The 14135-nt window shown below is 42.3% G+C and overlaps 1 protein-coding gene across 2 annotated transcripts; it reads right to left on the reverse strand.

Annotated features, from left to right (window-relative positions):
- Positions 1-1392: 1392 nt before the first annotated feature.
- Positions 1393-8261, reverse strand: LOC145456177 (uncharacterized). Of its 2 annotated transcripts, XM_080334244.1 has the most exons (6): positions 8183-8261; positions 7699-7775; positions 6000-6063; positions 5665-5765; positions 5474-5548; positions 1393-2803 (listed from the first exon to the last, which is right to left on the reverse strand). In XM_080334244.1, the coding sequence occupies exons 1-6, from the start codon at positions 8203-8205 to the stop codon at positions 1458-1460; spliced, it is 1686 nt and encodes a 561-aa protein (XP_080190370.1). In that variant the 5' UTR covers positions 8206-8261; the 3' UTR covers positions 1393-1457. The 2 variants fall into 2 exon arrangements, with proteins under 2 accessions (XP_080190370.1, XP_080190371.1); XM_080334245.1 differs by lacking the exon at positions 6000-6063 and having other exon boundaries at positions 8183-8245.
- Positions 8262-14135: the final 5874 nt, after the last annotated feature.

Here is a 14135-nt window from a genome sequence, read left to right on the forward strand (position 1 = left end):
AAAGCAACGGCGCCGATTTTCAAGACACGACCCGGTATTTCAAGAAATGCAGTTGCAGAATTTGATTTGAAATAGTAAAAGTCAACTCAACACAATTTGTACAATCCAAACGGGGTCCGCGAAGCCAAAAAGGTTGAGAACCACTGGTCTAGTCATCAGTTATCGTTGGGGCGAATTTTTGACTTGAAAAACGAACGATTTTGATTTAAAAAATCAAAATTTTTACATTTTTTGACCATAAAAATCCTAATTATGACCAAATTTGACTTAACACATGCAAATTAGGTGTTTCCCACATAATGCTAGAATCGTATTACTTATCATTTCTGGTTGGAACTGTCTGTCGTTACGATGTAGTTTGGAATGAAAAAAATCTTTTTTGCCTCAAAAACTGACAAATTTTTCAACGAAATCTGGCCCTATGAAGAATTCCAGTAGTTACATCACGCATTATGGCATAAATATTTGAAACAAATTGGTAGTACAACGAAAGATACTTTCCTACATTCTCGGGTAGTAAGTGTCTGTCCAGACTTTAAGTGGCTTGCCATCAATGGAGAAAGAACGTTCAACTGCAGCAGTTGTTGGCTGACAGCACTGAAATTGTGCGTACACTGCTGGTGACAAACCGTGTTGCTTCATTCTAGCAATGGTGTCTACATCACAATTTTTCATCATGCGCTTCTTGGTTTAAGAACCATGCAATGCCCACGCAGTCATACTCAAGTTGTGATATTGCGATACGTTGAGCATAATACCATGCCAACCTATTTATTTCATTTGAATGTTTATGATTCACAATGAGCAGACAATAGGTCGTCTACAACGCTAGGCCTATAAGTAGGTGACAAGCTGTGTCAAATGATAAGTTCACCGACAGTGCAAAATCTACGATACAAACGAAATGCAGGTTACAAAAAAGTTTCTACTTTGTAAACTATTTTGAGATTTTTGACCTAACGCTACAATTTTGACCGAATTTTGGCTTTTTTGACATGAGAAAAATAATCGCCCTAGTTGTCATATTTTACTCATGTAATAGCCTAAACGTAATCCAGCTTGTGAAGTTTGTGCGTACGCGCAACCGGCCACAAAACTTGAAGAGGTTCGATATGAAAAAAGTTTTGAAATCCACGTTTTAGGAATTCCCTTGACCATTCCAGGCGTGGCAGCCGAAGACGTGACGCGATAGCTGACCCTATAAGAATATTGTCGTTCAGCGTAGAAAACATCCGTCCTAAAACTAAATACAGCATCAATTGTACGCACTCAAAATACGATAGTTTCCTCGACTGTGTCGGGCATTGCGAACCAACAGTGCTAAGCGATAATCCTTTACAAATTTTGTGGTTCAGCGTAACAAGTATGCAAGCCCGCGTATAAACCAATAACTATATCGCAAAGTCGCCTTTATTGTGCGCACTCAAAATACAGCAAAAATGTAACATGGTGAGCGGTCACTTTGACTTCCTCGACTTGGATTTGCTTCCTGGGGATTTCGCTTTTATTATTGGAACTTTGTGCTTTACTGCAGTCTCCTTCATAGCCCCGGACATAGATTGAAGCTTAACACCCGATGCAGCTTGAGGCTTGCTGGCATCACCCGAAACAGCTTGTTGCTTGACAACCCCCGATGCATCTTTAGGCTTGTCAGCCCTCGATACAGCTTGTGGCTTGACAACCCCCGATGTGGCTTGAGGCTTGTCAGCCCTCGATAAAACCTGGGGCTTGACATCCCTCCATACAATTTTAGGCTTGGCCGCCCTCGATGCTGCTTGCGGCTTCAGATCTCTCGATACAGGTTGAGACTTTACAGCCCCCAATGCAGCCTGGGTCTTGACATTCCTCGATACAGTTCGGGGTTTGACTGTCCCCGATGCTGTTTTGGGGTCCATGGCGCCAGACATAACTTGGGGCCTTATGGGGGGCGAAATAGTTTCACAAAGACCACCTCGAAGCGATTCCCAGTCCGCTTCCCCTCTACGTGCACAATTTATGTTGGAATCGACCATGGCTATCAGGTATGCCAGTTCTGTATCGTCGAAATAGTCGGTGGCGTCCGCCATAGCCGCTTTGGCTTCGACCATGTCAGCGATGCCTTCCTCAACGTCGCCCAATTTAGCACGAAGAACGCCCTTCCACAATAACAGCCTCCCGTAGATTTTATACTTGGACGGGTTTGAAAGGTCACGCTTTATATCGATGATGGCTAGCTCAGCCTCCTGCAAGGCGCGCTCGTAAGTTTCCTCGACGCAGTAATTGGTGATCATCCCGTGATCGAAGCAAGCTTGGTCCACCGCATTCGTTTCGTTGTAAGACACCAGTTTTTTCTGCAGGTTGGAGCGCACACTGTTAAAGAATGTGATTAAAGGAAATCGTCGATCGAAATTATGTTTGATGACGAAGTAACCAATGCCGTCTACGCCGACAGTGAAGTCCCGAAGCTCTCTCACGTAGTGTTCCGCGCTCATGCCTTCGTTTTCGTACTTCTTCAGGAGGCCGCACAGCAGCAGAACGCCTCCTACACACCGCTGCGAGTGGACGTTGTGCCCGTGTCTCGGGAAGAAAAGGCTGGCCCAACGCTGTATCCGTTCGTTCGACAAATCGGAGTCGATCATATACATGTAAAGCGCCGCCATGTCGTCCATCCTATCGTTTCGTGTCTCGTCGCTTAGCAGCACAGAGCATTCCGCCATGAGTAGCAGGTCGTGGAGGTCGTCCTCACCTTGAATGCGGGACACTTTCTTTAGACACTTTCTCGCCGCCTCGTACTCGCCGCCCATGTAGTGGACCAGAGCCTCGCCTGGATGAAAACGAGATCGCTTGAACATTTTAGATATGCTGAAGAAATGGAAAGGGATGGCGTGTTTCGCACACATTGATCTCGCTGGAAAATCGGCGCAGTCATCTCCCGCCAGAAATTGGGCACATTGGGCCAAAACATAGTGTCCTATATGGTGTGGACACAGCGATACTGAACGGCTTACTACATTTGGGTTACGTCATACTTGCTATCTGACCAAAGGCAGCTTCACGGCCCTTTTTAACCGGCTTGCCGAGCGCTAAATTCAATAAAACTGGTATCAATGGAAAGCTGCTGCTGTACTGATTATTAGCGATGGTGTGAACGTAAGGTTCACGTTCGCGTTCTGTGTGTGAACCTCAGTAATTTAGAGGTTCACGTTCACAAACGAACCTTGGTAGGTTCTGCACTGTGAACCTTTTTCATTTATTACAATTTTCACTTCATTATAACACCTTATTTGGTGGAAATTTGTTGCACTCTATGCATAGCGCTGTTAGCATAAAAAATCAACATTAAACGAGCATGCACCTTGACAATTTCAAAGATTTACTGGATTTCTTACAAAAGTTTGCTCGAAATATCCACTTCTCCGTTTGAGTATATTAATGACTCTTAGTTGTGAGCTTGACCCGCAATCACTATCATACAACATCAATAGCGAAATACACTACATATGCGTAGTCAGCTAATGATGCTTATTCAACCAATCAATGGAATTGATATCGTTGTCTGATGTAAAAAATCTAGCATGCGTAAGGGGTCAATCTTGATTTCATATGTTTATTGTATCATAAAAACCAAATTCGTGCGATTGGGGTGTTGGCTTGTTGCTGTATAACTTATTGTTAATGGGTTAATGTCGGTAGCAAGTACAGACACCCTTGCAAGTCGTCATTGAAATGGTTGGCGAAGCAACGGAAGATATTGATTTTATGGGATTATTATGTCATTTGATTGCCCAGTTGATACATTTGGCGACGTTTAAAACGCCAATATGTACTTCAGCATTGTGGCATTAAGGTGCCCGAGTCGCCGCTAGGTATCGTGTACTACTGTTCATTAATATGGGCTTTCAATTCACTGAAATGTAAGGTTGGAATTAACAATATGACGTCACGTGACGTCATGAGGTTCACGTTCGCGTTCACACAGAACCTTTCAAAAAGGTTCGCGTTCACACGAACCTGAACCTTTCAGAGGTTCGCACCATCCCTACTGATTATGATACTATACATTCTATTTCGCCCAAAATCAACCTTAAAATTTGCATTGTGATCTAGTTTTGGGATTGTGACGGAACTATTCTGTCTGGTAAAACGAGAGTGAAGCTAAGAAGAAAGAGCCAGACAGTACTGTTGCGTAGCAGGAAAAGAAATGACGTAGTTTATTTTTTGTCCTTGATGTTTTTTGCGGCATATACACCGACTCATGATACACATACACACGATCTGTGGATATGCATACCATGAGTGCATGATGTGCATATGCCGCTGGACAAGGAAGTGCAGATATAGCCTTTACGGCTTTCTAAGTCATGCACCACCCCTCCATGCTATCCTAGTAATGCATGAGCGCCAAGCAGGGAAGCCATGGATACCAGTGTTACTAATCAGGTTTTTGGTCTGACCCGGCCGGGAATCGGACCCACGACCTACTATTTCAAGAAGCCGGACGCTTAACCATTACGCTATCTTGTCGGATGACAATGCCAACTAGATCACGATGCAAATTTCGAGGCTGATTTTGGCGGGTTCCCGGACAATGAACAGAATAAAATTTATATTTTCGTAATCAGTTCAGCAGCAGCTTTCCATTGATATCTGTTTCATCGAATTTTGCGCTCGGCAAGCCGGTTAAAAATGGCCGCAAAGTTGCCTTTGGTCAAATGGAAAATCTGACGTAACCGAAATGCAGCGAGCCGTTCAATGTCGCCGTGTCCGCACCTTATAGGACACTATGACCCGAATGGGCAATTACTTTATGTCCGCTAACTACATTATTATAACCAGACAACTTTGATGACATGATGCATTTTCCTCTCGCATGGGTCAATATCTCACACTCTTAGCGAAAAGATTACGTATTCGCACCCTTGTACCACCTGTAATATACGGGTGTAAATATACACCTGTGGTACAGTAGACCAGAACATACCTTCGACTATAGTTACACCACGGTAAATATCAATTACAACATTCGAAACCAAATGGTGCTTACAGGAAGTACACCTACGAACGCTTATACTCTCTGCCAAGTACAACTTTATTCCAATTTTATAGATGCCATTTCCTGGTGCCAGACCTGAATCGCTAAAATAGTAAATCACATTTTCACGGTGTTTCTGGAATGTCAGTCTGCAAGGTCGGTTCACTTTCAATCGGATAATTTCATCGGGTCAAAGAAGGCCTACTTAGAGAAATAGAATAGCCTTATAGATGCTGCGGCCCGCGGCGTCGCTAAAACATGGACATTGACCCGGAAGCACATTAAAGTTATGATTCCTTGTTTATAGTGTATGCCCGGCCTCGACATCCTGCAGAGCCGAAGCGCTACGGTACTCTGTGCCGAAATGCGTTAAAGCTCTTGCTCAATATTTACCAAAACAAGGACCGAACTATAAATTGTGTCAGTCTAACTACAGCTACCTCTGTAAACTGCGATAGCTACCTCTGTAAACTGCGATGAGATCTTGCTGTGCTTTTTGGGATCTCGTGCGCTTTTTCCTGGTCGCTTCGTGCGATTCTGTAACAACGTTGTAGTAATGAATACTTGATTGGATCGTGATAGCTCCGCAGCTCTTTTGCCATAAGAGATACCAGCCTGACAGCACTTAGGAATCGCTATACTTGGTTACTTACCGTCAGGCTCTGGACTAGCTGGATTAGCGCTTTGCTTCGGTACTTTGAATTGGCGCGTTAGAAATTTTGTCATCTCCTCCGGTATACTTTCAACGCTGTTTCTGTAAAATGTTATGCGTACGTTCGTAGTGGTACATGAAAATAACAATTATTCGGCCTGTCGACAGCCGGATCTATCAAACGCTGGTTTGATGATCACTATATTGATTCTCGTATATAAATCGATAGAAGCAGACGCAAAACAACCGAATTATAGTCAAATTTGAGCTCAAAATTTCAACACTCCGTTACAACAGGCATTACAAACATATAAATGCAGATGGAAAAGGACTCACGCGCTTTCCGTAGACGGAGTACCAGTATCGGTGGCTGAGGATAACTCTTCGACTTCGAGGTCACCTAAAAGTCACCGAATCGGAATCATGCATTCGTTTTCATTTCACGAAAATATAGAGAGGAGTCGAAACGATCTACTGAAGTCGGTCAAACAAACACGCATCTTGACCACCTTCGATAGTAATAAACATCAAATATGTTAAGGCGTATGCATGCAAAATAAATACAAGAGCACGACTGCACGAAATTGACATGTCACAAACGTCATCTTGATCAGATAATGCAGCAGAGGTTGCATTCATATTTTTCAGCAGGGTAGACGCAATACATACTATGAAAGCCAGTGAAATGATGTAATGCCGACTTGATTACTGCTCAAATCGCAGCTTGTGTGCCAACTAATAGCGATAATAATATTAGCTCACAAGAATCGCGAAGCCGTAGAATTTTGGTGTCAGTTTTGTGGAGCAGATTCCAATCCAAGCTAGACTTCCATAGCATCATAGCAGTGTTGGGATGACTCGAGTCATGACTTGACTCGAGTCAGACTCGAGTCAACATTTTCGTATGACTTGACTTGACTCGAGTCACTTTGCAAAAATGACTTGACTTGACTTGACTCGGCGCTTCAGAAATGTCAATTGACTCGTGACTCGGAGCAAAATTTACGAGTCAATTTCAAGTCATCAATTAAACGGTGTCGATTAAATCGTCCTTTTTTTATGCATGTTCGGATTGTTCGTGATACGCCGATGTCACTGGTGAGGGCAACCAGTCATTTACTGATTGAAAATTGACCGCAAACGAAACGATCACAACTTCCGTTGTTGTCGTAGCAGTAGTAGACTAACCCAATAGCAACGTATCTTTGTTTCTCAGTGCTCAGTACGCAGTGCTCCCCTTTACCAACACTCTGGTATAATTTAAATCGAACGAACATCGTTTATGTGTTTATATTCTCGCAGGTGTGTAGATGGGTAGTGTATGCTACTGTAACATATCAATTTGTTACGACTTCGAGGCTTCGTACTCGATCCTCTATTTTGGTTGATAATAACATACTGTAACATGTATCTATACGCAGCAGTTACTCAAGTATTTTACTAGCAGCTCTAGTGTGCGTGAGCGATAAAACGCCTTTTTGCATGTATATTTAACTTTATATTTGTAATTTGATGCAACAAAAATGTCCAATTAATCTGTCTTTCACTCTGCTAGCAAAATTTAATCACTTTGCATTATCACTCATACTTCGAAAATCCAATTTGACTGGAATCGTGACTTGACTCGTGACTTGACTTGACTCGACTTGACTCGAGTCACCTCCAAAAAACGAGTGACTTGACTTGACTCGAGTCATCTTCGAAAATCGATTGACTTGACTTGACTCGAGTCAAAATGTGCAATGACTCGAGATGACTCGTGACTCGAAGGTAGTGACTTGATCCCAACACTGCATCATAGTATTAGTATCAATTTATTTGTAATTTCATCATTTCAGAACGCCACAAGACTGCGATATAATGCAAAAAAGGAACGTGCCGAAACGACTTAGAGTAGTCCTTGAAATCAGACACACGCCTGGGCCTAGGTGATGTAAAGAAGAGGCATGTACACTAAATAAAAAGAGAAATAATATCATTGAAGGACAATCCACCAAATCACGACGAACACCATAAGCATGATATAGGTACTTACTATCCGTCCGGTTAGGTGGCAACACCAGACGCATCGGAGATGGAATAATGAACGAGACCGATCTCTTCATTGCTGGCCTTCAAAAATGGTAATTTCTTATGTAGTATTGGAAAGACATGGTGAATCATATCGCACGGATAGTAACCAGTACCCTAAGAGCATCGACAGTTACACAACAATTTGAAATATGAACGTTAACGTCTACGCGTGCTCTAGATCAGTGGTTCTAAACCATGGTTCCCACGAGAAAATCGTGCTCTCAAAGATGTTTTTCTTTCAAAACTGTTTTCGATGCTCAGCTTATTTTTGCACCGGTAAGTTGAGTATTATACTCGTAATGGGATAGATTTTTTGTAACTAAGCCACTGTTTCCAACCATAGACAGTTTTACCACTAGAAGCCGCTGTTCGATAAATACTGTCCGAAGCGGTGGAGATACAATATAGGTTTGTCCACGATTTCCGTCACTTTTCTGAATTCTCACCTTTCCTCACCGCCGGAGGCCATCTTAGGCGCAACAAAAAAGCTATAAACGTATGAATCAACTATATAAAATACAAAAAAATGTTAACAAGAATTCACGTCTACGCTGACGCATGTTATAAAGTTAAGTCTTATCAAATTTTCAGTTGAGCCTGCATGCTCCACTAAACATTGTCAGTAAAGTTAACACCCATGCACCTAAAAGGTAGGAAATAGTATTGGCTGTATAGTGGCAGGTTACTACGAGATTACCATGAGATATTACGAGCACAGGCTTTACGATATTCTCGCGCTATTGCTTGGCTATACAAAATTCGCTGCTCTATCGTTGGAGAGAATCATTAGCGCAAATCTACAACGATCAGAGGTATATTGAGATTGAGTGAATCTGTGCATTGAAACTTCGAAACACGGGGACAGCAGATGCAAGTCAAGACCTGCATGGTAATGCTCAAAGATTTGGTTACCTGCCTTTATCTACCATATTACGTCAGCAGGACCCCTCTACTACACTATATCGGCACATTGCAACAGACATGCGGATGATATGCCTATATAAAGAAACAAACGTTGATTTCAACATCTCATTCCTGTCCCACCGCTACGCACTGAACTCTTGACGTGAAACCATCGCGAATCACTCAAACCAAATGCGGCCAGACAAATCGAAATAATTATTAGCGTCCGATCTCCGCAAATGCGACGTTGAAAACTCAATTATTGCTTTTCGCTACAGCAGACGTCTTTTAAGACAGCAGACAAAATAGCCAATCGCAAGGCGTTCATATTCTATGTAAATTATACTATGAGAAGAGGAGGAAGAATGCAGCATATTTTCGTCGGGATCATCGAAGTGGTTGTAGGATGAAGACGCGAAGAAACCGTCCGTTTGCCGAGCCACGGATATCGACGTTTTGATCTGACCGGGCCGGGGATTGAACCGAAGGCTTATCGATCAAGTAGCTGGATGCTCGTAGCGCAAAAAGAGAAATTTTATTGCTTACTCAACCGGAACGTTAACAACAAATGAGATAAGTATGTAAAATACTCGAAAACACAAATACACCGACAATAATATTAGCGATTGGAGATCCCCGTTATCGTCCAACCATGAAAGGTGTATATCTCGTAACCGAGAGACATCATGTTGTAGAGCAGCGGTTCTCAACCTTTTTTGACACGCGCCCCCCTTGGCGATTGTCAAAAAATCGCTCACCCTGACCCCCCCTGACATTTATCGTCATGTCAAAAAGAGCACATCATCTAATACAGAGGTGGGCAACCTTCTTCCTAATCATGGCCACATTTCGATTACTTATGAAGCCTAAGGCCGCATTCCGGGCATAGCCGCAATGAACGATCTGGTAAACTGTCCATATCCATTCCCGGTGAACTCCGGACTATTCTACTTTTCACAACGGCCTATTGTACGCACCGAAATCGCGAGTGGCAATATTATGAATAGTAGCTGGGAGGGCATATTGTCGCGCGGAGCGCGAAAACTTTTCAGAGCCGCGAATGAATCGTTATTTCTTGAGGATTCCCATTCCTGTTCCAAGTAAGAAGGGCGCTACTGCAATAAAATCGAATAATGAAGTCTTGTTGAATTGCGCATAGCGCGAAGAAAATTTCAAGATTAAATAAAATCTCTCGAAAATTCGGGAGTGAATTCGTAATTGCAATTTGCATGTTTACGGCTGCCAACACAAACTAATTGAATTAGGTGTCGACGGCCGCACAAATTCCCTTCTACGGAGTCATTGCTGATAGTGACTACAGAGAGCACGGCGTCCTTCTGTCATGCCATGCTAAATTTGATGAGTTTTGGAAATGAATTAAATTGTGTTGATTTATAGCCAAATTGAGGGCGAAACCGGGTAACCTATATTGCATCTAAGTCTGTCTTAGGCAGTGCAGTTCGCCAGCTATCAACAACAGCTACCTATAGCGCACAGAGATTTAGGCTGCTGCCAAAGCTATAAAGTAATGAATGACTTGCACGTAGGAATTTCTCTAAATCTTCAAAGAATATCAAAAATTTGCTCAAATGAAGTTGAAGTCAGCCTATACTCCGTTGAGCGCGACTGCTGGATTTTGAGTTTGTCAAGCTTTCTAGAATATGAACTAAGTTTTATCATCAATAATCGTCTCTCCAGAATAGTTGTGAAACACATGTTTAGTACCAATTTATACAGACATTGACAAAATTGACAAAAATTTCTCGCGCCCCCCCTGAGAGCCTCCCGCGCCCCCCAGGTTGAGAACCCCTGTTCTAGAGTAATTTGCCTCTAGTATAAAACTACTGATTCTCTCGAATCAGTAGACTCATTTGCTAAACCTACTTGTAACAACGTCTGAAATATATTCGTATGTGCTGTGTAATATTGGCGTGTTAAGAAGATCTCACCAGGATACAGGATTCCAGGTTAAGTAGTCAGCCAGCTAAACCTATAATACTTTGGTTAGCTATACTTCTACAACCAGGAACAATATACCCTATAACGTTGCAGTACTAACTATAACCAATGTTCCCTCTAATTTCTTACGAGTGTGCGCATACTCACCAACTCACTGCGTGGTCGCTTGGACAACAGTGCGTCATGACTAAAAAAAGGTCATCACTTCGGATTTTTTGTGCGCGGCTTAGATTTTTCTTTGCTCAGACGCAGTGTCAGCACTACGCAATTGCGCACGTGCGCAGCTTAGAGGGAGCATTGCCTATAACTGTAACAAATGTAGACTGGTGCCGGCGATATGATCCTACCTCAACCCAGAATCCAGGAGAATATAAGCAAGCATATATGCTATATGAATATACACTAACACTAGTTCCAACCTTTGTTAACTCTTGGGCCTTGAAATCCCCTATTAAAAAGAGTGTGGTGTCTAAAAAGGTTCGCTACCGATACGTATAGCTCGCTAAGACACATGTTCACTTGTTCAGTCGTTTCGGATGCGGACCGCATTACAATTTGCTAAGGTACCACTAGGCACTTCCGTCTCACACATTGAAATGGACACTGCACTCTAAATATGCGGTTTCATATTAAGGATGGAAGTGTGAAAGAGATTCTGCCAGCTGTGAGCTCCTTCAGGAAGTGAATATATTCGGCTTTATATCTCCGTGATATCACGGTCACTCGTCATCGTTTAGCCCTTTGCGAAATTTCAGGCAAAGATTTGTTGACTGTTGCACTTCCTCGAAGTGACACCATTATCAGTCCTATTTGTTCAGCGGTAGTTACGTGATGCGTCACTCACCTTACACCCACTTGACGCAGCAGCACAGGCTCTCATTTGAACTCACGCGCTAATTTGCCCGGGCGCCAGAAATCAGCAAGATACCTTAATCCCTCACAGGCCTAGAGTGCTTGTTCTCTTACCTTGAGAAAATAAAGACGAACTATACGCAATCCGCTCTGGCAACAGGTATTCGACACAGAGTATCTTTTATTGCAATGGCGAAATAGCGCCTGTATCACGGTAGCTGGATACGTTTTCGAAGTTTCGCTTATTTGAAGCGTCATCAAATCATTTTTCGTTAGCCGTCAGGATGCATCTTGCGAGCTCGAACGTAGCCACTTCCGCCGAACTGCTAAAATTACGCGACCCCGCGATCATCCACCAGACTTGTACAAACTAAACATTTAGTTAGTTGACGGTCAACTAACTAACAGTTTTTTGAGTAGTTCTAGTTCTAGTTGTAGTTGCGGATTTTGAAAATTGCGTAGTTCTAGTTCTAGTTGTAGTTGCGGATTTTGAAAATTGCGTAGTTCTAGTTCTAGTTGTAGTTGGAGATTTTGAAAATTCAGTAGTTCTAGTTCCAGTTTTAGTTGCGCATTTCAAAAAAATATTAGTTGCCGATCAACTAGAAAACACTCGTGTGTCCTGCGTGATGAGAACTCTCCTCGCGTGACAAGTGAGGCTACTGCGGGTTACTGATGTGATCATGACAAAGGATCAATGCTCATTGTTGGATCATAGTTAATACATTGATTATGCCGAGTTTACTGATAACTCGGCAAATTTACAACAATCGACAGTCCGCAGCGACACGCGATCTCCCGCTGAGGTTGTTTACTAATTGGAATGTGAACTAGTGATCTACTGCTGTGCGTTGGCGAGTATTATCTCGGAACTAAGCTGTCGCATCTGTTGAACTTACGAGATTTGATTCGTGATGATGATGCCGACCATGCCTGCCCAGGCACAAAGAGAAGACGATCTGGATTCGCCCAAGGTATCTTTACAAAGGAAATTGCATAAATTGCCTGGGTCGTCTCCTACTGGCTCTCCAACGCACAAGAAACCGAGACTCTCACTCTTCAACTTTCTACCTCAAAGTCAGTGTCGTCCTCTTGAAGTTAAAATCAGGCCCGTCTGAGGTGAAAAAGTATGCCAGGGAACAGCGACTACCCCTGGATCAGAATGTGCTAAACTGTTGGCGGAATATGACCGACTTGCCAGAATTACGAAACTTGGCGAAATTTTCTTGGGATGACTGCGACATCTGCGCCCAGTGAAAGGGGCTTTCTCGCATGCTGGGATTTTGTATTCCCCAAAGAGGGCAAAACTCAACGAAAAAAACATTTTCGCGACTCATGTTGATTCGCTGCAATCAGCAACAGCTGCAGAAAATGGTTTAGTTTATCCTGTACTGATTACAGAATAGTTCTGTCTGTCTGATTTTTCAGTAATTTCGCTGTACCGACGCTCATGTGGAAAGCTGGAACGCCGAATTCGAATAAAATAAAAATGAATGAGTTGATTGAGAATTATATTTAGTTAGTTGTGTCTTAGTTAGTTAGTTGCCGATATTTAAATTTCGTTAGTTCTAGTTATAGTTCTAGTTGCGAGTTTTGAAAATTGAGTAGTTCTAGTTCTAGTTCTAGTTGCAGGATTTGAAAATTGGGTAGTTCTAGTTCTAGTTGTAGTTGCGAGTCTTAAAATTTGAGTAGTTTTAGTTCTAGTTCTAGTTGCGCTTTTGTGAAAATTCAGTAGTTTGTACAAGTCTGTCATCCACTCTTTAAAATTTCATAGCCCACTCAAGCTTAGTTCTCACACCTCTATTTTCTACTCGCACTCAAAGTATCTTTGACATGTCTTCCATATCAGTAGTTCTAAATTCTACTTGTAATTGGGTCAAAATTTATGACGTAGTGACTACCCTCGCCAAGAAAATAGAGAATTACGTTATCATTCAGGTGATTTATTTACCTAAAAAACGAAAGATTTTGACCGAAGAAAATCAACATTTGACATTTTCTGCCCATAAAAGATATCAATTGACCAAATTTTGACCTAACGTATGCAAATTAGGTGTTTTCCCCAGAAAATGTTGTAATTGTACTGCTAATCTTCATTTCTGGCTGGAACTGTTTGTCCTTACGGAGTAGTTTATCCTTAAAAAACTTGTTTGACTCAAAAACCGACATATTTTTACATGGAAAAACTTTGTTTTAACGAAATATGATCCTATGAAGAATTTCAGTAGTTACAACACGTCACTGCAGTTGTGCGAACTCTGCTGGTGACACACCGTGTTCCTCATCCTGACAATGGTGTCTACATTACAGTTTTTCATCATGCGCTTCTTGGTATAAGAACAGTACAATGCCCAGGTAGTGTCGTTTTGAACGTGTCGTCACGTATCCTATGTCAACCCATGTTTCATTTGAATGTTTATGATTCACAATGACAGGGTTGTAATGACTCGAGTCATGACTCAACTCGAGTCCGACTCGAATCATGATTTTCTGATGACTGACTTGACTCGAGTCATTTTATCAAAATACGGAATTGACTCGACTCGACTCGAGTCAATTTGTGTACTGACTCGACTTGGACTGGAGTCATTGCGCATGACTCGCGACTCAGACGGCCAAGACCGACATTTCATTGCAATTTCGAAGAATAGTAAAGTAACCCCGCTATTGGGATTTCGTGTATTGGTA

This window comes from Botryllus schlosseri, chromosome 14 (assembly GCF_051294905.1).
Source record: "Botryllus schlosseri isolate E-star chromosome 14, Bs_hap1, whole genome shotgun sequence".
Lineage (NCBI taxonomy): Eukaryota > Metazoa > Chordata > Ascidiacea > Stolidobranchia > Styelidae > Botryllus > Botryllus schlosseri.